Genomic DNA, 23,854 nt, shown 5'->3' on the forward strand with positions numbered 1-23,854 from the left:
CTCGCCAAGTTCCAGAAAGCTGCTGAAGTTCAGGAAACAGGTAAGGGCATTTTGCACCTGTTATGCGAGGGTGACATTTCCAAATCAGGCCCGACCTAAGCCTCCTTCGCAGACAGCGGGGCTGGCTTTTACTTTATGGGCCCGCTTGAAGTCTGCAACGGAACCTAACAAAGTCTAAGTATGCTACATGTAGTATGTACAGGTTCTACTTCTTCTCGCTTATTAAAACAGTTGTAAATGTATATGTATGTGTATATGTATATAAAAGGACATGGTTTGTCTATTTGCATAAGGAATGTAAATTTTTCTATGCTATCTATAATAGGTGAAGTTGACGACGCCACCAGCAGGAAGATGACCGAGCTACGCTGTCTCCGGCCCGACCCGCTCGCGCTCACAGAGGCACTTGCCACCACGGAACCACCGGCCACAGGTGAGCTTTTCATTCCTTTTTACTTCTTATATCTTTAACTAGTTATACTAGTTATATGAAGTTTGTTATGCCCATGTGAAATCATATGTTACCCTGTAAGGCTTAGGCCCATTTCCGAAACGGTGCCCGGCCGGGATGTTTGCGGAAACGAAAAATAAAAGTGTTTACCAAATTATGCTCATGACTAATTATTTCCGTTCTGTGTGTTTTCTTGCCTTTTCAGTATATTTTTCGTTTCCGAAAGCTACTCGGTCGGGCCCCGGGTTGGGAATTGGCGCCTAAGCCCATGTGTGAAAGCACGTCGACCGATGATGATGATGATGAAAAAAGAAGAAAAGAACTAGGTCTGTATGTCTAACCTTCATAGACACATATCGTTCTAGTGATGGCCATTTCCTTGTTCCAGGCGTCCCCACTAGAGGCACTACCGTGTGGAACAAGCACAACCTGACCTACAGGATCAAGAACTACACATCGGACCTTCCACGGGAGGAGGTGGACGATGCTGTCGAACGGGCTCTCAAGGTACTTTCTCCTTTAATTTTTTTTGTGTGCGTGTATTTCAATAGAGCATAAACGTAGTGAAAAGTAGTGTAAAGGCTTAGCTCATATTTCCAAACAGGGGCCCGACCGGGCAGCTTTCGGGAGCGAAAAGAATGTTATAAAAGGTATCAAAATTCACAAAATGTCAACATAAGATTCATGGGCGTGATTTGTGTATACCTTTAAGTATACATTATAATTTTTCGTTTATTAAGACATCCCGGCCGGGCCCCCGTTTTGATTTGGACCTCCTCGTGTATGACCTTGTTCTTTACCGTGTTTCCATCCAGCTGTGGTCAGACGTCACGCCGCTGACGTTCAGGAGGCTCAAGAAGAAAGCCGACATCGAGATCTCCTTTGAGCAGCACGACCACGGAGACGATGCCCCGCTAGACGGTCCGGGGGGAACGCTCGCACACGCNTATTTGAGGTGCACAATGATTGGCCCGAAAAGTATGACGTCACTCCCCCTATAAATAAGAGATGCGCGCATGAATATATCATTCTTCTGTGTGCTGGCCCTCCGGCTCGTCTGAAGCTAGCAGCGTACGTCCTTCCTCGCCCCAGCGCAGAAAACTTGCCGGGAAAAGGCCACGTCGTTGCCGGGAAAAGGCCACGAGAATGCCGGCGGGAGACTCGCTACTACACGATGCGGTGCAGCAGCTCAAGCTCGTGACGGCAGCTCGTACTCTCCCGGGTATTGTATCAGAGATACACGGTACCACGCAAGGTTTGGTCGAATACACGAAAACACTATCTGAGCCCGGTCTGGAGATTTACTTGTTCGTTTTGTGGTATGGTGTTGTGGTGAGACATGTTTGATATCTGTAGTCTAGGCCTGTTGCAGGGCTCGCAGAGTCATGTTTCTGCCGTACGGAAGAACTTCACGTTTTTGCAAATTTTTCCGGTTGACTGTCACATAGTTTCATTGTCGCGTTTTGTCTGTTGCCTGTTTGCTGAGTGTTTTGTGAACGCTTTGTAAACGTTGTATGCAGGTCCGACGGGAGAGAGCTACCTTTAATATTTAGAATGTTTCTTTTCAGTTTTTGGTATATACGATCGCATCCTCTGTTGAATTTTGCTGTGGCCACCTTTTGACGACGCTGATTAGTGGTGCTGTTTAGAAGTTTGCTATTTGTGTGTTTTCTTGTTTTATGAAAGTGTTACCAGGATGCTAGAGCTGTCGCTGTCGAGGAGATGCAACATGGCTACCCTCTGAGTCACCGTGGTGGGATAATAGAATCCGTTGCCATCCTCTACCTTGGAAGGCAAGGGAGGCTTTGTCTGTTATTGAGGAGAGTTTCAGACCGAGATGTTCACCATTTTCTTGTCATTTTCTGATTTTTGTGTATATTCTAGTGATACGCAGACACGTGGTTTGAAACCCCGAACAAAGAAGCAAGATGGATACTCTCACAGTATCGCCGTGGCTGAAATCACAATCTGCATCCATCCTCTACCAGGGAATTCTACGAACGCCTCCATACAGTGCGGAGGTCCATGATTCGTCCATTACAGATCTAGAGCTTCGCCATTTTCTTGTCATTTTCTTTAAATCTTTATATTTTTTTTCGTGTGTATGGTTTTATGCAGGATTTTAGGATAGCACTGTCATGGCATCGGGACTCACTATGGCTACCATTTTTTTGGAGTTCTTTTCAGGAATTGAAACCCGCCGCCATCCCCCTCGTGGGCGACGTAGTAATGCAGACTGCCAGCGTTTCTAGTAATCTAGAGCGTGGTTTTTGTTACGTACATGTTATTGTTATACGTTTTCGTTTGTCAAGTTTAACTTTTTGGATTGCGTGGGTGTTGCCCGTACGTAAGGTGATTGTCATGTGCGTGGCCTATTTTTACCAAGCGTTTGGTTGTTGAGCATGTATGTACGGGGAGCACGCATGGCCTAGGACTGTTCATGTTATCGTGGCTTGCCCACCTTTGAGCGCTAGGCGGGGGGATGTCGAGTGCGTATGGTGTGGATATTGTTACGGCTGGATTTTGTGTGTAATTTCGTCAGCGGTATCGATAATTGTGTTTTGTTTTCCGCATAGTTCTCAGGAACCGGGACGTGCTGGTTCACGCGTGACGTTCTCCCCCACCCGTAACGACCCTTGTAAGAAGTTTCGGACTTCAGGGATCTTCAGATGCGGCAGGTACGACAAAAGATGTAGCAGCAAGTGGTGGCGCAGGAACAGCAGCCTGTCAGCCTCTCTTAGGCCCCCTCACCCTCCTCGCCATTCCGGACACTTTAGTGCCACAAGGAAAGGACAGCTCATGAAGACGGTACAGCCCGGGCAGGCACCGGCGAGTGCCGCGGGTAGAGCTCACGAACGACGAAGATGGTAAGGCCCGGGCAGGCACCGGCGAGTGTCGCGGGTAGAGCTCACGAAGATGGTAAGGCCCGGGCAGGCACCGGCGAGTGTCGCGGGTAGAGCTCACGAACGACGAAGATGGTAAGGCCCGGGCAGGCACCGGCGAGTGTCGCGGGTAGAGCTCACGAAGATGGTAAGGCCCGGGCAGGCACCGGCGAGTGTCGCGGGTAGAGCTCACGAAGATGGTAAGACCCGGGCAGGCACCGGCGAGTGTCGCGGGTAGAGCTCACGAAGATGGCCATGGTAAGACCCGGGCAGGCACCGGCGAGTGTCGCGGGTAGAGCTCACGAAGATGGTAAGACCCGGGCAGGCACCGGCGAGTGTCGCGGGTAGAGCTCACGAAGTTGGTAAGACCCGGGCAGGCGCCGGCGAGTGTCGCGGGAAGATATTGATCTCGGTTCAGATCAGTTCCGTTCATACACAGAGAGGGGGCACCAGCGTCTTCACATTGAACTCAACCAAATTTAAAACGTCCGTGAGTTTACGAAGATTGAAATACCCAGGCAGGCACAGGGAAGTGCCGCAGAAGAATATGGAGCTCACGGTGGATGTTTTAGGGAGGAAAACGTACTCGTACTTCGCCGTAAAAGGTTTTGAAGACCGCAAGCCAGAAATCATATCGCCATGAGATCGAGAAGGCATTGAATCCACAAAATTGTGTTGTTATATAAGGACGGTCGCACTAAATAGGTACCAAGGGCAAGGCATATTACACTGGAAGGTATACAAGTGCGAATTTTCTAGGCAGTACGCAAGAAACACATTCCTTAACCACGTGTGGGACAATATTCTTAAGAAGTAGGGAAAAACAAAAAACAAACAAACAAACAAACAAAAAAAAAACGTTACATCAATTCATCGTTAATTGACAACTGATTGTGTTATGGATGTATTACACTCCTTTACGTTTGGGACCGCATTGTAAATGTGTGCATCAAAGCTGTTTGTACATATGTAAATACTTTTTGTTTTGTGACCGCATCTGAACTGTGAGCAGCGACACCTGTCCTCCAGTCAGAATTGCCCTGAAGAAGGTAACAGACGGTCACCGAAACGTCGGTGTGAATAAAGCATTGGTTGTGTAAAAAGAGTCTCTTTATTCACATTTCGTAACCAGTTTGGCATAACTGAATAAAAGTGTTTTAAAACTGGAGATATGCGGGTCCAGATGTCTTACGGAGAGATGACTGTGGTGTGATAGATGGCGGTTGGCTGAGGAATGAGTCCACTCTGCTCTGTACTTAATTTTCGTCCCAGCCCGAGACTTTGCATAATGACGCTACATTTTCAGCGACAATATTCAGCAAATTGCAGTTCTCGACAAGTGAGCTTGAAGTCGCATGTAAGAAAAGGGGCTCGAAAAGGAAATGCTGCAAGTGAGAAGTCATCTCGGGTAAATAGTTCAAGAAATCTTTTCCATAGAGGTCACAATAGTTGTGAAAATCTGAGTTTGTTTTCCTGGGAAGTGTTGTACATAGTACTAAAACGACGCAAAGAGAAGGATCGCTCTTGGCCGCCTCTGCATTTGGTAGACTAAGAAATCCAGTGTGGAACCGCAAGGATATCAGATGTTGTGATATGCGCCTTTGCCAGGCACGTATACTCCCTATCGCCACATATGCCTGTGTGACAGGGACTCTGGAGTGGTCACATGAGCTCCTCCTGTTAGCTTTCGATTTGAGACACCTAGGGGCGTTTCTCTGTATTGCACTCCGAGATCGTGTACCATAATTGAAGCATCAAAGCTAGACATGGATTAGAACACTCTTTTGGTTGATACAATTTTGGTAATAAGACTAAAATGGCTCAGACTGGTATTAAAGAAGGGAGGACTTTTCTAGGTCGGAAACCTTGTAAGAAATCGTAGGCTGGTTACCGTAAGGTGTTACTTCGCTATTGTATTAGACGGATTTATCATCTCTGGCTGTCGCTTCACTGACTGAGTTGAATCAGCCGACACAAGTACCCTTACAGTTTTTACACCGGATCCCAACATCGAAGCTATGATGTGGAACACTATGTTTGTCTTTCGATTCCATCTTGGGCTTACCGCTATCTCTATTGACGAAAAAGAATTTCGTGTTTGAACTGTTGAGAGGTCGTCCGGACTCAGAATAATACTTTTGGGCATTATGCATCTACGAGGTCGCGGTGGGCGTTTGGAACAGTTTTGCACTCCACTTGTGCAAGCCTGGTGTCTTTCCATATTGTTGCTTCGGTGGGTCGAGTTTATTAAGCAGGAAGAGTGGCAAATATGAGCGTCTCCGTCCTCTGAAAGGTTGGGGATCAGCATCGTCAAGCGGATGCTTGAAAGTTGAGGTTGGATAAGGCTGGGGGCCGTTGGGCATAGAGACAGTCGAGGCTCAAGACAAATGGTCCTGCGATGCGAGGGAAAAATAGTTTTGTTTTACCTCTAACGCGGATAATTCAGAACTGGGCTTTGTCGTGTCCTTATCGTTCTTCCTTCGAGTGATCGTAGAGGAACGGTTTTGAGATAACAATTTTGCGTTGCTTCCTCCATTTTGTTTGTCGTGCAGCAAAAAATGAGAGTGGGCTATATATGAGTGTTGGGTTGTTTGAGAGTGGGTACCGTACAAGGGAGAGGCAGCGTGAGAGGTAAGATGAGAAAGGAGTTACATGAGAGAAGGGAGTTGAGAGAGGGGAAATGAGAGATGGGGAGTTGAGAGAGAATAATGAGAAAGGGTGTGGTGAAAGAGGTATAGAGGGAGCGGATGACAAGCGTTCTTCCAAAGGAATGTTATATTAGCCAGATAGATCCAGATACGAACGCGTTGATGTATACAGACACAGACACGTTGATGCGTTACGCTGAAGGGCGGTTACGTTAGCTAGATATCTATACTAATTATAGATACTGACACAGGTACAAAGTTAAGGGGTTCAAAGGGAAAAGGAAGGGCTCAATAGCCAGAGATGGCAAAGGCGGAAGACGACGATTTCCGCATCACTCATACTGGAGGGCCAATAATTACGCACCTCAAAAAGGATACTATTTGAGGTGCACAATGATTGGCCCGAAAAGTATGACGTCACTCCCCCTATAAATAAGAGATGCGCGCATGAATATATCATTCTTCTGTGTGCTGGCCCTCCGGCAAAGTCTGGAGCCTGAAGCGTCCCACCCACCCGCCCATCGACAAGTTTTCTGCTTTCTGTGGAATTAGGCATCTGCTTCAGGATGGTCGCTTTAGCACATAGGTGACTTTAGGCTCCAGACGACGATTTCCGCATCACTCATACTGGAGGGCCAATAATTACGCACCTCAAAAAGGATACTTTCTTCCCTGGGAGGGGGATCGGCGGAGATCTGCACTTCGACGACTCGGAAACATGGACAGTCCGTTCTTATAAAGGTACCTCTTTTCTTTTTCCTACTTAAGAATGGCGCCCATCTCCATTTATCTGGCACATGGGCCACATTGCTACGCAATGACTAACAGTAGGGGACTAGTCCACTGGTCATACTAAGCGTTCACAACTATCATTCTTTTACTTTTAACTCCAGGGACAAACCTGTTCATAGTAGCCGCGCACGAGTTCGGCCACAGCCTCGGCTTGGACCACTCCAAAGTGAAGGGGTCGCTGATGTACCCGTGGTACCAGGGATACACTCCGGACTTCAAACTACATACAGACGACGTACAGAGGATACAGGCGCTATACGGTAAGGGCGAAGGATATATGAGTTTTCTTTCACACTTGTGGCCAGTAACATTTTTAGGCATCTTCCTCAGAGCTTCTAGCAGGAGTGCTGTAGGCTTCTAGCCGCCATATGCATATGTCCTCTCCAAGCAGAGGTTGATGTGGAAAATCGTGACTTTTTTTTACAGATAGCTAGATAGAACTTGATTGCACGACAATTGTAAAGGATACAATGTGTGGCAACGTGTACATACAAACAGCTTAACTACATGGGTTGCTAATATCTAACAATTCTAAGAAACTTATCTATTTCATGAATTCATGAATATATTTATTCTGTCCACAGGAACGCAGGCAGCTCCGAGAATTGCGAAAGCGGGTTGTTGTCAGAGATGTGTCATACTCTAGCAGTCTGCAAGGGGGCGCCAATACTGCTGCTGACAGACAAACATGTAGCTCCAGGAACGATGTGTCGATACAAATGTCCTTTATAAGGTCATGTACATTTGTAAACCAGCACAACTTCTGTGAACACATCATATAAAACATTTCACTCTTTCCACCTCACAAAACATGAATATAGGTAACACTGTCCTTAACAACCAATTGTTAATATTTGTAATTTTGTATGCACATGTTTCTTTTACTACAGTTGATATTGTTCTTACAAATCCCCACAGCCAACTTGCAAATAATGGGAAAAGTTGCTGAAATAGTACATATGAAAAAAATGGTATATATAGTGTAATTAATATTAATTTCAAAGTTGTTTAATTCGCTGTACATACACAACGTTCTCACTGCCTAATTTGTTGTGAGCGTAATTAACAATCAAATCTTTGAAGATCTTTAAGATTCGAAGGTGCACCCACTTTTAGAACACATTTAGATTGTTGTTGCTATGGTGCGGTCATTTTTTTTCTTTGTAAGAAAAACGTTTTTAAAGAAAAAGTTAGTTAGTGCTCGGGCTTTTTTTTCTTGTTACTCCTCTTAGCTAGTTCGTTATGTCCATGTAGACATCGTACAGACAAGGCTACAACAACTGCCTTGGCTGACTCGATGATATTTCAATCAAGGGTGTTATATCCCAGATGGCCTTCTATCCCAAAAGCGCTTCTAGGATATCCAGAATACGTCACAAGCGAAGGGGCGCGTTCTGGATATCCAGGATGCGCTCCGATCGGACGTGTCTGTCCAGAACGTGCATGTTGGGGAAGGAGATTTAATAGTGTCTTAGGAGGCGGAGATTTTTCGTGGTTAGAAGGCCGTCATCTGTTTTCTGCCCGGGTGTCAGTTGGGATATACGTTACACGCTGGAGTTAGGAAGACAGCCCCGTCATGCTCTCGCTCATCTCCCACAGCTGACGCGCCACTGCGTCATCCGTGGCATTCTGGGAAGGCTCCGTGACGTCACAGTCGCTGAGGAAGCAATATATTGTGACATCATTTTTCACGAAAACGAAATCTACCTACCTACTACCTACCTAGTCCCTATCTACACTCTCGCAAACAAATCATTTAGCTACGTGTGCCTGCAGTACAAGCCAGACTCGCTAGAGAACTTCTCTTCCACGACACATCGTTTTGGAAGCAGATGTGCAAAACTTTGGAATGCAAATTAAAGCAAAATGAATACACACACACACATACAAACAAACAGAATATGTCGATCGTTCGTTCGGAACCTTGTTGTGGCCTAGCGGCACATAGGACAGGACGTCCCCTTGCTGTTAATTTTTCAGCATCAGTGCTTACATTGAGAGCTTGATAGCCCTTCCCCTTTAACATGCGCGAGGCACCACCTCGAACAAGGACCCCCATTTTACGTCCCTTTGGAGAGACGGATATCAAGTTTTGGGCAATAAGATACTAGTATTCAATGGTAAGTTACCTGTAGTACAGGCCGGACTCGCTAGAAATCTTCTCCTCCCCGGCACAGTGGATGATGGTCTGGGCCCCCTGTACAGGTGTTTTAGCGAAGGCCACCATCCCGAGATAGAACATAGGACCCCCATTTTACGTCCCTTTGGAAACCTGGTATCAAGTGCTAGACGATAAGGTACTAGGATTCTCTACTAGTATTCAATGGTTAGTTACCTGTAGTACAGGCCAGACTCGCTAGAAATCTTCTCCTCCACAGCACAGTGGATGATGGTCTGGGCCCCCTGTACCGGTGTTTTAGCAAACTTCATCCCGAGGTAGAACATGGGCTTCATGAGCGTGAACTTCCACCCGTACAGCTCGGGCAGGGTCCGCCACAGCTCCGTACGCACTAACCCAGGGTGCGCGGCGTAGACAGTGACTCCGGACCCTAGGATGGGTGATATAAAGATTGCATTATAAATAATTCTATTTACGATGTAACGCTAGTTCGCATTTCTCCGCGATGTAAACTATATCCGTTGTTTAAAAAAAAATGGTATTTAGGGATATTAATTAAGTCGACGGACGGTGGTTTTAAATTACGATATTTCGAAGTATTGCACTTTGAAACCACCATCCGCGGGCTAGACTTCAATATATCCCTTTTCTAAACAACGGACTTAGGTTACCCCGCGGATAAAGGTGAACATACTTAAGAAGACGTGAAGCAGGATCATGATCATGGCATATTTCGAAACCTGGGTGCTTTGTACCAATGTACTATGATGATGATGATGAAGCGTGATTCTGATAGTGTTTTGCGAATTTGGTGAGTTCTACATTCGTGTATCTTCAGGACTTCAACAACTAACTACCCACGATACACAAATATAGAACACACCAGAGACTTCCATACGGACCCCATACCAAACTTTATACAAAGGTACCACAACGACATTAACATTAACACCTTTTGGGGGGTAACAAACAAACTACCTTCCAGTCGTCTCGCCAGTTCTCGCGTGAAGAGAAGGTTGGCCAGCTTGCTCTGACAGTACACAGGAAACGCCACGTAATCCTTCTCATAGTTGATGTCTTCGAAGTTGATTCCTTGGCACTGCTTGTGGACACTTGAAGACACGACCACCACACGACTTGGAGCCGATTTCTTCAAGACGTCAAGGAGAAGGTTGGTGAGAAGGAAGTGACCCAGGTGGTTCACCTGGAGCTGCGTGTCAAACCCGTCTTCGGTTGTCGACTTGGGACAACAAAGACCTGCGGAAAAAGACGTGGCCAATGTTTCAAGCTACAATGGTAGTGTATACGTTATGTATTTGCTTGGATGTGAATCGTAGAACACTGCACAGTGTATATGTAACGATATAATTCTTATAACGGATGAATAAATTCATATTTGTAAACACGTTTTTTTCTTAAATAGCAACGTTTTCCCAAACAGCTATGACGTTCATAGTGAAAACACACGGCATCTTTGTCAGGTGTTACTTAAAAAAATGACCAATGTGTTACAATAAATTATATCAAAACGATCCCTTCCGAAAACGCGGATAATGCCAGAAACGAAGTTTCAAGTGACTAACAGGTGCCTTTTTTCGCACATCTACTAAATACGTTTAGATTGTGTAAAAATAGCCCCAAAAAATAGTTTCACTTTTCAGAAGCTCCCTCACGACTTTCCTGACCTGCGTTGTTGACCAGAATGTCCAGACGGGTTTCCTCTTCCTTCAGCCTCTGAGCGAACTCACGAACCGAAGACAGAGATGCCAAGTCTAGCTTTGACGTCATGACGTTCTCGTTCCCAGTGTCCTTCACGATCTCCGCCCTCGCGGCCTCAGCTCTGGCCTCGTTCCGGCACGCAAGGATGACTCGCGCACCTGTTGTGTGAAATTGAAATGAATTACCTACAATGTTACATTTTCACGCGAAAAAGTAGATATAAGACTAGACTAAAAACAACAATTTGGGGCTGAAACCATCACAAAAAAGACCCTCCTACTAGGGGAGATGAAGGCAACACGAAAGACCTGGCATGAAGTTAGATGGATGGCCCAAGATAGGAAGGACTGGAGGAAATTCGTCAGTGCCTTATGCTCCACCAAAGGGAGCGAAGAGGATTAGGTAGGTAGGTAGTAGACTAGTAGTCTCTTCCAGACTCTATAGGTCGCTGTGAAAACCATAGAAATGGAACAAATAGAGGCCGGCAAGTCACGGTGAGGAAATGATTGTTCTGGCCGGCTGACTCCCCTAGTGTACTACGACTCTATTTGTCCAATTTCTACAATTAGACCACTGATCTACGAAGCCTAGAGTCTACTACTTGGGCTACGTGCTGAAAGTTGTAATTGGGGTTTCCAATTGTGAGTGCCTTTTTGTTTGGTACCTAAATTACAGCAACGGCCTTCAACAATTCAAGACGTTATCTCACATAACGTCCTTGAAGAAACTGAATGTAGTACTTCAATGATTGCCAGAGCGATAAATAGTGTTTACATAGGCCGGGGCTTTCTTATGCGGTGAAAGAGGACTGACTGCCGTCCAAACAACAGAACACGCTATCCCACAGTACATACTGGTCGCAAACGTACCCTCCTTCCAATGTGTACAAATAGATAGTAAGAAAACTTCAGTTCCTTTGTCTCTAAATGAATAAATCAAGGAACAAATCTGAACCCTATTTCGTCCCATACATTTTTAAAAAGCGCCTAACATAAGTGTTATAACCCTATAGGGGCACCCCCATGTTCCGGTACCCCCACAAAGTGTTCTCGGGTATCCCTATGTACCCAACTTACAACCATACATTCCGACGCTCCAATTTTCGAACACCCCTATACTACGACCCCCTATGTTTAAAGGCCCTTGTTCCGGAGACACATATGTTCCAACAAAACATGATGTTAGGGTTAGGGTTAGGGGTGTCGGAATGATAGGCCGGGCCGGGGTGAGACCCTCTCTTTTCGAGAGTCTTCGGTCCAGTTGGATATGTTTAGTATACAGTGCCCAATGCTGCCAAACTATCTTAAAATTTTTGTTTTCCAGTTTCTAATATGAGTGGAGCTATGTACAATGGAAGCCCCCAAGGCAGGTAGGGGAAGACCGAGGTTGTCATGTAGGAGAGGTGTTAAGAAGGACTTTAGAACACGCAAACATGTCATGGCACAAGGCAAGAAACTGAGATCTTTTGAAAAGTGGTTTTCAAAAGGAGGTGAAAACCACTTTTAAGATTATCTTGTCGCAACCAAGGTCTAGTAGTAACAGCTGGCTCGTTGCACAGATGACACCTTTGACGTCAAAGGCGTAAGCTGCCTTTTCAGCTCCCCTCCTGACGTCTGGGAATGACATAGTTAGGCTCTTGCTGCACTCGTCTTCCCAATATGCAATGAGCAAATTTTGAGAGACCATCGCTACGCTGTACATAGGCCATGAAATACTGTGCCGTTTTTGTAAGTAAGTAGATCACAGTTTTTAAATGTATATATTGTATTTGTGTATGGGCCATAGTGCCTAAAATAAACAGTAAACACTGTGACAAACAACTCACCGAGGCCCTGTGCTCCGAATGGACGAAGATAATAAGGCCAACCAAGGAGGTTCCTTTTTCAACCTCCTTGGACCAACAGTAAACAAATAACAAATCTCACCCCTCCTCGCCAGGTCCTTCGCCACCTCCAAGCCTATCCCCGTGTTGGCCCCCGTCACTACAGCTGTCTTGTCTTGCAGAGAAACTTTGCTAAGACATTTGGGTGGTGCCATGGCTGTAGTTACAGAGTCAAGGTCAAACAAACAACTCTTTAGTGTAGAAATGCAACTATGGGGTAGGGCTAAATCATCGTATCTACTGTCGACAACTTGTAGGATGAAAACCTGTTGCTCTGCTGACGAAGGTTGAATAGACAGAAACTCCGGTTTTCCCTGACCTATGACATGGGCTGCCTACATTTGAGGGTGGGGGTGTGGACTACTGGATGGGTATGGGGAATACGAAAATATAGACAAGTCGGATAACGTTACAGCTTGCTAGATTCAGTTATATCATTGTTACTAACATATGCATATACTTTTGAGGTTATATACGTCCCCGGTTTTAAAATGCGAAAGGCGGTCATTCAGCTGAAGACTCTTTCAGGTTGACCGGTTTTGCACAATTGGTCCCATGGGTTGCATAAGGTTTAACATGGGTCATCACTCTCAAATTACTCTCCATTTCAATGCTGCGGTTTGGTTTGAACAATCATACCGGGTTTGGACAATCATATCGGTGGTGTTACTTTTATATCTGTTGGTGTCTCAGAAAATCCTCTTACTAAGTCTTTAGCATTTAAAAACGATAATTATTATGTGCAAACGTTAAAAGGTGAAGTTAACATCAGGACCAGCATAAAGTTTCTTGTTTATCAACCTCCCCCTCTGTCCACCTCCAAAGTGGGAGTTCCCTTGTGCCGTAGTAAATTTTCTAGGTCGATCTCTGTGTCATAGGTCAAACGTCAAAGGAAATATCCTGACTATCAAACAGGTTGTCCATCAAACAGGTGGTCAACGGTAGGCCTAAATTTAGTATAGACGCCTGCCGACTGCGAAGCAGGGTCATTTGGGCTTCGTTGTACGTATTGTGACTGGGTTTGTGGACAGCCCCTTGTAAGATATTTATTTAGGTCATGGAAAACAAGGAGGTTCTATTCAAGCTCTGAGCGTCAGCAAAACAACAGGTTTTCATCCTACAAGTTGTCGACAGCAGATACGATGATTTAGCCCCACCCCATAGTTGAATTCCTACAAGAAACAGTTGTTTGTTGTACCTGACAGCCATGGCACCGCGCAGATGTTTGAGCAAAGTTTCTCTGCAAGACAAGACAGCTGTAGTGACGGGGGCCAACACGGGGATAGGCTTCGAGGTGGCGAAGGACCTGGCACGGAGGGGTGAGATTCGTTATTTGTTTACTGTCTATTTTGTTTACTGGCAAGGAGGGGTAAGGTTGTGTGTAGTTATGTAATTCTTCTCTCCCGCCTTTGCTCACCTATGTATGTTACCATACATGCGTTTATGGAAATTATCTTTAAGTGTCAAGAACTTTTGAAATATTTGGAAACCATGAAATATACTTCAGAAATAGTTATAAGGACTTGAATTTAAATGCGAAATGCCTTGGAATGTACTCTATATCTATAGATAGACGAGTTTATACTTATCGAAACTATTCACAGAACAATGTTTCTAGTTTGCAGTCGTGTGACAATCGTACGACGAACATTGACGAATATTTGGCAGGGGGTGTCGTCAGAGGGTACAACTTTTTGTGCTTTTAGTCTAATCTAATAACTCCCCTTTCCTATGAAAATGGAGGTAATCTATTTCAATTTTATCTAACAGGTGCACGAGTCATCCTTGCGTGCCGGAACGAGGCCAGAGCTGAAGCCGCAAGGGCGGAGATCGTGAAGGATACTGGGAACGAGAACGTGATGACGTCGAAGCTGGACCTGGCATCTCTGTCCTCGGTTCGTGAGTTCGCTCAGAGGCTGAAGGAAGAGGAAAGTCGTCTGGACATTCTGGTCAACAACGCAGGTCAGGAAAGTCGTGAGGGGGCTTCTAAAACTATTTCTTTGCAAAACCTGAAGACTAAGAATTTTTGGCAGATTTGTGCCAAATATAACGCGTGCACTTCTAGATCTAAAAGCAGTTTAAAGTTGCCTGCGTTAATTCTGTTTGGAGCCTCGGACCTTTACTGTACATGTATTTTTAGATGACATATTTCTGTACATGCATGATCTATTACAGTGTATTGTTGTTTCCTTAAATTACACATGACAATTGGTTGTTTTCCGGTTGTTTTCATCATCAATGTCATAGTTCATGGAGGCAACAGTGCCCTTCTCGGGAGAACCACAACGGTTCTTTACATTGCATAAGTAGAAATACGCTCTTTAAGCACACAAGATTCCCGCCAAGACACAGTCTACACCTTACACCTGCTGAATGCACCACAAAAAGGAGACAACAACCACACCATCAAAACCAATAAAACAAACAAACACTCATCGAAAGAGTAGGTACAGTACACTCTTACTATTAAGCTTGTGCTTACTGTGCAAAGCTGGTGTGTCGCCAAGATGCGATATATTATCCAAAACAAAACTCAACCACTATAACAAAAAAATAGCCTGTCGTAGTTTCGACATGACGTTCTCTGTGTTTGTTACAGGTATGTTTACGGAGAAGTCGACAACAGAAGACGGCTTCGACATGATGCTACAGGTGAATCACCTGGGCCACTTCCTTCTCACCAACCTTCTCCTGGACCTCCTGAAGAAGTCGGCTCCAAGTCGTGTTGTGAATGTTTCTTCAGAGGCGTGCAACCACGGGAGAATTAACTTTGAAGACATCAACGCGGAGAAGAGCTATGACGCGTTTCCGGCCTACGCGCAGAGTAAGCTGGCTAATGTTCTCTTCACGCGAGAACTGTCGAGACGACTGGAAGGTACAGAAATTACAGAATCTCCAAGGAGATGTAGGGATTGACTATTGGCCTATAACACTTAGAGACTTAGACGGATACTTGCATGGCCTTGTATTTCGGTTTCAATCTTTTATCTTTAATTAAAAGCATGAGGCATATGTTAGTCATGGAGATTGTGATTCTATATTTGTCTTTTTTCAGTTTTGTCTACATAACTCGACATATTACCTACATGTACAATGCATTTCCCTTCGCATGTGTAGTTGGAACCATAAACCCCTTTATAGATGTCTGTGGTATGTATATTACAAAACTAACACCTGTTACAACTGGTGTAACAAAATCTCCAAACGTCTAACACCCAGGCACAGGTGTGACAACCTACGCGGGGCATCCAGGTTTCGTCAAGACGGACATCTGGCGCTACATACCGGGGATGTACGGCTGGAAGTTCACCCTTATAAACCCCATCATAGATGTCTATGTTGAGTATATTTAAAAAATAACACCTGTTACAATTGGTGTAACAAAGTCTTCAAACGTCTTACACCCAGGTACAGGTGTGACGACCTACGCGGTGCATCCAGGTTTTGTCAAGACCGACATCTGGCGTTACATACCCGGGATGTACGGCTGGAAATTCACCCTCATGAAATCCATTATAAATATCTGTGGTATGTAATATTACAAAAATAACACCTGATACAATTGGTGTAACAAAGTCTTCAAACGTCTAACATCCAGGTACAGGTGTGACGACCTACGCCGTGCATCCCGGTTTCGTCAAGACAGACATATGGCGCTACATACCCGGGATGTATGGCTGGAAGTTCACCCTCATGAAACCCAATATAAATATCTGTGGTATGTAAAATTACAAAAGCTTACACCTGTTACAACTGGTGTGACTAAATCTTCAAACGTCTTACACCCAGGCACAGGTGTGACGACCTACGCGGTGCACCCAGGTTTCGTCAAGACCGACATCTGGCGCTACATACCCGGAATGTACGGCTGGAAGTTCACACTCATGAAGCCTATGTTCCGTCTCATGATGGCCTTCGCCATCACTCCGGAGCAAGGGGCCCAGACCGTCATACACTGCGCCGTGGAGGAGGCGCTCTCTAGCGAGTCTGGCCTGTACTACAGGTAGTTTGATCCGGATGCTATAAGCACGTTCTTCGTTCCGAGTACGCATTTGCGGTTCATATATCAAAGGACAGGGCCCATGAGACATAAACAAATGAAGTTATAGACATTATTTTGCAAATATGACACAATGGTCGAGACGAGAACCTGTCAGGGGTCTTCACCTTTGATATATTACCTACAATTCCCGTCGCTGCACATGCGTATTCGGAACGATGTACGTACTTATATATAGTTACATGTTTCTCCATATGATTTTCCATGCCTTTTTTTAAGCCAATATTTCAGTGACGATATCTTCCTTTCTCAGCGACTGTGACGTCAAGCAGCCTTCCCAGAAGGCCACGGATGACGCAGTGGCGCGTCAGCTATGGGAGATGAGCGAGAGCATGACGGGACTGTCTTCTTCTTAACCTTCTCCACCTTAAGGGGGGTTCATACATGCGTATATTTTGGAGTCCGCATGAGTTCCGTATTGACGTTTTCGTTAATTCCTTTCATACGCAGTTAAACGCACAATGCACATACCACAGGGTACATCTGCAAAGCATAACGTTATATTGCTTTTTACGCTTACTGGATGTACTTTATACTCAATAGTCAAACAACTTCATTTGGACACAAATCACCAATTTGAAACAGGAGAAAACCTGATGTTTATTAGTTTGACACCTTGGTATTCGGGTAATGTAAATTGTGAGACGATTCAAAAAGCCTGTACAAGTATACACACACGTCAAGTCTTTCGATGTCTTTTCAAAGCCGTCCTATAGTATAACCTATAGTGTATCGAGGATAATTTGCTGTACATCATATTTTTCTTTTGTAGTCGACCTAGTTCAACCTACTCTACAGGCCATATGATCATACGTATATATTCAAATTATACATTGAACTTTTAAAATGTAAAATAGGAAGACATGATATAATATAAACAATTATCATGTCGATAGGTTAAAAATCTATATAACAAAATAGACGAAGTGACATATTCGATCATAAAATCAATCTTTGTAGTCACTACGCGGAAATGAATTTTAGTATTATAATACAATCATAAATCATACAAATATCGATCATACCCCTAACACTAAATATCTAAATGAACTTTGGTCGTCTGACATAGACACTTTTCTATAAAGTGTAACAGTTTGTCAACAGTACATTTTGGCAATACGAATTACTTGGCGTGATCGCTCACAGAGGGCTAGACGTCTGAGAACGGAGAAGCTTGTCTTAACAAGTACGGGTTCGCGGACGTCCTTCCTTCAGAATCCGGGCTGTTAATGCGCGGCCTCATCCACCTTAGCTGTGATCAGGACAAGACGGGTACAACGTTGAATACAGAGCATATTATATAACGTTACATGACGCTTGTTTTGCATATCATATCTATCCTTCACAGAGAAGGTTATGTTTTCGGTGCCGTTTGTGTGTCTGTGTGTCTGCCTGTCTGTGTCTGTCTGTCTGTCTGTCTGTCTGCCTGCCTGCCTGCCTGTCTGTAATATCATAACTCTAGAGGCCTTTGGTGGATCCTGGTGATATTTGGTAGGTTGGGACTTTCAAAGGCACTGTAGCGGAACTTTCGCGATCGGTTTTGATATCTTATGTTCTAATTCTAGACATGCTGTAGTCGTGATTTTTGAGTGGTGGATAGCTCTTCGGGCTGGCTACAAGAATGGTCACAACTATCTGGAATGCAGTGAGAATTTCAAAAATACCCTATGGAATGCAGTGAGAATTTCAAAAATACCCTACGAATACCCAGGAATATACAAAGAATATCATTCAGACGGCGTTCTGGCTCATTCCGCTGCACGTGTGAAAGAGATATTAGCGTTATTTCAGTGCCCAGAAGTGGTCCGTGCACTGAGCCAACTTGTTACAAAAAGTTACCTGCACGTTTCTTGAGAAGACTTCGCTGTACAGCGCCCGTACGGAGCCCGCCTGGGGAGACTGGTACCCGGACAGGGTGGGCCGTGACGGGAAGTACCGCTTGATGTACATGCCGCCCGTGGGGAGGACGTACACGTCATCAGGACTGCTGTATCCAGAGGCGAAGGAGTCTCTCCTCGGGCTGGAAAATTAGAAAGAATGTAGGCTATAAGCGCCCTCTGGCAGGACATATGGAAACTGCAGTGCAGAAACTCACACACGCACGTATGCACAAACATACTGTAAATGCAATTAAGTTCGCGGGGATTTCATTTCGCGGTAGCTGGAAAAATGACTTTTCGCGATGGTTTTAAGTTTGCGATAACACCATAGACTGCAGTCTAATACCATAATAGAAAGATGTGGATTTAAGTTCGCGGTGAAGTGGTCACCGCAAAAATCGCGAATATTGATCCACCGCGAACATTTCTGCATTTACAGTACTGTCATACTGTCCAAAAGTTGAGTGACGTCACGAATCAAGATGGCTGCGCCTTTTATCTAGTCTCGTTCTCCTCCTGCATTTTTCGTCGATTTCTTTAAAAAAAACACTCCTGTCAGTATCCATCGCCACGGAATCCGAAAGAGGAAGTTCATCAGCAGTTCCCGGTGGGAAGTTCGGCGACTGAACTGAAGAGTTCTCCTGCTAGCTGACACCACAGTTTCACCCCCTGTCTAGAAAGCGTTTTCACCACAGCGGGCTCCAGAATAGGTAGGTTTCTTTTCAAATCTTCTCGGATCGGTTAAAATACCACTACATCATCACTTACCTCTCCATTTTGGAAACCGTTTGCTGCCGGGTATATTGTTTCAGAGCGACCCCCCACCCTCTCGTAATTACCGTGAGCGACCAGGTGGCGCACGCATCAACACTCAAGATTACTCAGGTGGGAACATTCCTTTTCACATTCCACAAACACGCCGAATAGACGAAATCAAAAAGAGCAAGCTGATGACGACTCCATGACCGTGAAAGAAATGAAAGAACTGCTTGAGCAACATAAACAACACTACGAAGACAAAAACTATGAAGACCTCTTGTCGACAGGAATCGATATTCCAAAACTTCACTAAAATGCTTATGGACTCAGTAGGGTTGATTCGCCAGTTCGGGAAGTCCAGGATCTGAAAATACAACCTCTGATTAACGTTGGCATAACTTTTCCAACGATCAGCCCTCCACACTACAAACTGCACTATTGTAACAGTTACCTTATTCTCGGAATGTAGTTATGCGCTTCTGTCTTGTCCGAGGTCCACTTGTCTTTCCGTTTATAGGATTCCTCTAGCGACCCCTTACAGACGACAGCCAGTGTGATAGCCAATAGGAACCCTCCGAGAGAGACCAGCAGCTTGATCCAGATAGACAGTTCGTAATCCACCTGTCCGCAAATCTGGTTTTCTGATTCTTTTTGACACCTGTAAAACAGATAACTCTACGTCAGTGCAAACGGAAGAAACGAGGCAATGATTGATTATCTAGTCTGTGCAGCGCAAACTCCGCTATAGAATATTCTTCGGAGGATCCACGCAAGTCTCGGACCTAGTCTCGTGGACTCGCGAGAGTAGCTATAGGTCGTTCCTTGATCAAAATGTACTGAGCAGACATGCAAAGTTGGAATTAAGTATTTGACGTGTTTTTAGGAGTCACTGGTCGAAGACTATCGTATCAATATGGGAAAACATTATCATTACTTGTCTATGAAATTCGCTCCCAGTTTCTAGTGCTAGGTGTTGTGAGGTATCTAATCAAAACTGCTACTCACAAGGAGGCGAGTTCGATCCCTAACGTATCATTGTTGCTGGAGTCGTTCCGTATGGCCGTGAGGAGCGCGGTGGAGATGTCCGTGCCGTTGACAACGTCACTGGCGCTGTTGTTGACGTTGACGTTGTAGTCGGCGATGACGCTGCCGGGACGGAACCGCGTGATGGTGACGCCGAGAATGACGTCAGCGAGGGAACTCTGTTTCAGGTAGTTACTGATCTGGATGGAAAAATTAACACGTTATGATAGTTGTTTTCTTTCAAGATGATACATACAACCTACGCAAGGTTACAAGTTAGCACTGTTCTTGTAAGTAGGCAGTCCCATAACCCTCCCAAGACACCCTTTGCCCCTAATTGCTTAGTACTTAGTATATAACTTAACTTTGTACTCACTGCACTGCCACAAAAAGGCAATGGGACTATCTTTACCTTTTGCTCTGACTCACAAATGAATAATTTCAGTTAATAGCAACATAGAATCGTAGGTTATAACGTATTCGGTTTCGTTCATACCTCATAAGAAAAAAAAACTGGGAAAGAACCGAAGAGACTGATTAGCGCCACCAGATTAAGTGGAAGCCCAGTGATTTACATAAGAATGAATCAACGAACTTTATTACTCAACAATCGCACAGGTACAATGTATGGCAACCAATTACATACGAGATCTAAAACACAACTCACCACCGTGGTCACCCTGTAGGCCAGCGACCGAAACGCTAAAGACTCCCTGTTGTTGAGGTCCTCTGTGAAGTTGACTTTGACCATCCGTACTTCAAAGTGGTAAGGAGTGGACGCTGTGAACAGAAGACAATATCATAGTCAATAAGGGATTCGGTAACAACTCATTGGTATTGGGGGGTTAGGAGTATGAATAAAACGGAAAGAAAAATCTGCAGTTTCAAAACCTTGTAATTTGTTTTAGGAAAGATTTGATACACCAATTGCTGGTTGCCTGGTCATTTGATTGTTTGGATGGTTGATAGATATCCATAGATAAATAGATGGATGGATGGATGGATGGATGGATGGATGGATGGATGGATGGATGGATGGATATGCTTATCTGTTTACAATAGAGAGTGCCGTTTATTGCATCATACACGAGTAAGATTGTACTGTATAGAATGTGGAATATAAATTTAGATACAACAACAGACAATTCTTGAATCATATGACGTTGCGTATCATTATATATCATTATGTATGATCTTACCTAGCGTACAGGTACGGCCGTTCCCCACGTAGCCATCGTTACAGACGCACTGGAACACCTGAGCGCTTCTCTGGACGCACGTCGCGTAGATACTACAGGTGACGGTACAGGTAGGGAAGGCTGTTACCGGTCCTGTCGTTGTGTTGTAGGCTGGTGCAGAAGTACTGGTTCGCACGGTGCTCGTTATGGGCGCTACAGTTGTGGTTGGTTTCCGTGTACTTCTGAGGACTGTAGTTGTCTGTTTTAAAGCTGTGCTTATCACATTGCTTGTTGTTGATCGTCTACTTGTAGATGTAATTTGACCAGAGGATGTGGAGGCACGACCTGTTGTAGTAAGTTGGGACGTGCGTCCTCTTGCGGTACTTGTTTGAACTGCAGCCGATGCTGTCATTGTTGTACCACCTGCAGAGACTGTCATTGTTGATTTCGGTGTAATCGTTGTCGATATTGTTTCCGTCAACGGGGAACTTGTTGCAGTGCTATCTGTTGATGTCGATTCAGAAGTACTGGTTGCTCCGTCAGTTTGTCTAGAGGTACTTGTTTCCACGGAATCTCTTGTACTTGTTCCGACGGAATCTCTTGTACTTGACCTGAAAGCTGAGGTCGTCGTCTCCATGGTTTCTAGCTTTGTCGTTGTGTCAGTCTGTGTGATTGGCGTAGCGGGAAAGCTGGTCTCTGCTGTTGTCTTGGCTGTAGGTCCTCTTGAAGCAGAAGTAGAAGGAATGTCTGTTAGTTCTGTTGGTGTGTTTATGGTAGCCGATGTGGTTCCCTGTGTTGTCTTTGCATTCGTAGCTCCTGGCGTCATTTTCTGTGTAGTTGGAGTCAAGCTTGTGGAGGGAGATTCTGTGCTTCGTCCCGTTGCCATGGTGACTGTTGCATCACTACTTTGTGAGAATAGAGTACTTGGTACTATTGTTGTGGTTTGCATTGACGATAGTTTGTCGGTTGGTGTGGTTTCGTCAGTTTGGGCACTAAATGAGGAAAAGTAGGTAGTAGTGCGAGTTGCCATAGGGGGTGCAGTACTCGTTGCCTTGGTAGATGGCGTTACAGTGTGTTGCGTACTTCCCAACTGCGACGTTGAAGCGGTGAAAACTGTGCTGGTTTCGGTGACGTCAGGTTTTGTGGTAACGGTTGTCTCTGCTGTTGATGTTTTCTCCGTCAATGCGGTTGCATCCGTACCGCTAGTAACAGCTGTTTTAGCCGAAGTGATAATTCCCGTACTGCGCTCAGTCCCGGTGGATGGCGGTTCTGTGGATGTCATTTCAGTCCTCTGTCCCGTTGCTAAGGAACTTAAGACAGCCGTTGCACCCGTAGGAATTGTACTAGTAGCAGGCATTTCAATGCTTGAACTTTGAAGTGTCTCCGTTGACATTTCCACCACAGTAGTAAACGTACCAAATGCATCAGTTGTAGTTTCTTCTGACAAGCTTGTTGAGTGTTGAGTAGACATTGACAGTGTACTTGGCACAGTAGGCGTTGATCTTTTGGTACCAGTAACAGACACAGACGTATCAGTCAAGGGTGTGATAGCTGATGTTGTAGGAGTCTCGTAGGTCGTTGTTGTGGTCTCTCTGCTCCTACCTTCCCCTGTTGTAGTTGCTCCCGTGACGACGGTACTAGTTACTGACGCCTGCGACCCCGTGCGTTGCGAAGTTGCACCAGTATTTCCGACTATGGTTCTGCCATTGGTACTGAAATATGTTCTACTGGACGCTGTGGTGAAGTCTGTATATGATGTACTAGGCTGGGCTGAAAAGGCAGTTTCCTTGGTTGACCCTAGCGAAGTAGTAGTGTCTTCTGTTTCTCTATTTGCTCCTGTTGTTGTTGCAGGTAACAATGTGGCCTCAGTCGTACTTTTCTCCACTGTAGTCGACTCTGTAGTGGTACTAGTACCTGTCATAAGGGTACTTGTGGATTGGTCTTTCACACTCGTTGATTTTGCAGGCGCTTGCTGTAATGTAGTGCCTTCAACAGTGCTAGGATCAACTGTTACTGTGATGTCTGTTGTCTGCACGTCGGTAAATTGTTCCGCTGTTACAGTTAGTTCTGTTGTCATCCTTTCAGTGGTATCAGTGTTGAAGGTGCTCGGTTTTGGTGTTGTACTAGTACCTGTAGAATCCGTATAAGCTGTGGTATCGTCAGTTGCGTGTGGATCAACTTCAGTAGACAGCATTGTCACCTCTTCTGTAAAGCTGGTCTGAGAGGTTAAAATGGTTGGTTCCGTTACATCGCCTACCACTGTAGCTGTGTTTAATGTAGTCATAGGTGTCGTCTCTATGGTACTACGTGTAAATACACTGGTCTGGGAAGAGGTGTCATCGGTGGTACCGCTCACAGTTGTGGCTGTCCCCATAGTCGTGGTTTCTCCAGATGTTCCAAGACCTCTAGTAGATGTTTGGAGTACCGTGGTTTTCCTCGTGGTATCTGGCCCTGTCGCCAT

At 45.0% G+C, this 23,854-nt stretch overlaps 3 protein-coding genes across 3 annotated transcripts; 1 reads left to right on the forward strand and 2 right to left on the reverse strand.

Annotated features, from left to right (window-relative positions):
• Window positions 1-7,320: 7,320 nt before the first annotated feature.
• Window positions 7,321-12,749, reverse strand: LOC118424741 (retinol dehydrogenase 11-like). Its single transcript, XM_035833469.1, has 5 exons — window positions 12,537-12,749; window positions 10,578-10,769; window positions 9,871-10,149; window positions 9,109-9,322; window positions 7,321-8,430 (listed from the first exon to the last, which is right to left on the reverse strand). The coding sequence occupies exons 1-5, from the start codon at window positions 12,646-12,648 to the stop codon at window positions 8,331-8,333; spliced, it is 897 nt and encodes a 298-aa protein (XP_035689362.1). The 5' UTR covers window positions 12,649-12,749; the 3' UTR covers window positions 7,321-8,330.
• Window positions 12,750-13,691: 942 nt separating this feature from the next.
• LOC118424984 (retinol dehydrogenase 11-like) lies at window positions 13,692-16,909 on the forward strand. The gene is made up of 7 exons (XM_035833796.1): window positions 13,692-13,812; window positions 14,264-14,455; window positions 15,093-15,368; window positions 15,902-16,021; window positions 16,092-16,211; window positions 16,283-16,496; window positions 16,807-16,909. Exons 1-7 carry the CDS (start codon window positions 13,701-13,703, stop codon window positions 16,907-16,909), a joined length of 1,137 nt encoding a protein of 378 aa, XP_035689689.1. The 5' UTR covers window positions 13,692-13,700.
• Window positions 16,910-19,568: 2,659 nt separating this feature from the next.
• Window positions 19,569-23,854, reverse strand: LOC118424985 (mucin-5AC-like). Its single transcript, XM_035833798.1, has 4 exons — window positions 21,415-23,854; window positions 20,883-20,995; window positions 20,198-20,415; window positions 19,569-19,850 (listed from the first exon to the last, which is right to left on the reverse strand). Exons 1-4 carry the CDS (start codon window positions 23,852-23,854, stop codon window positions 19,640-19,642), a joined length of 2,982 nt encoding a protein of 993 aa, XP_035689691.1. The 3' UTR covers window positions 19,569-19,639.

This window comes from Branchiostoma floridae, chromosome 10 (genome assembly GCF_000003815.2).
Source record: "Branchiostoma floridae strain S238N-H82 chromosome 10, Bfl_VNyyK, whole genome shotgun sequence".
Lineage (NCBI taxonomy): Eukaryota > Metazoa > Chordata > Leptocardii > Amphioxiformes > Branchiostomatidae > Branchiostoma > Branchiostoma floridae.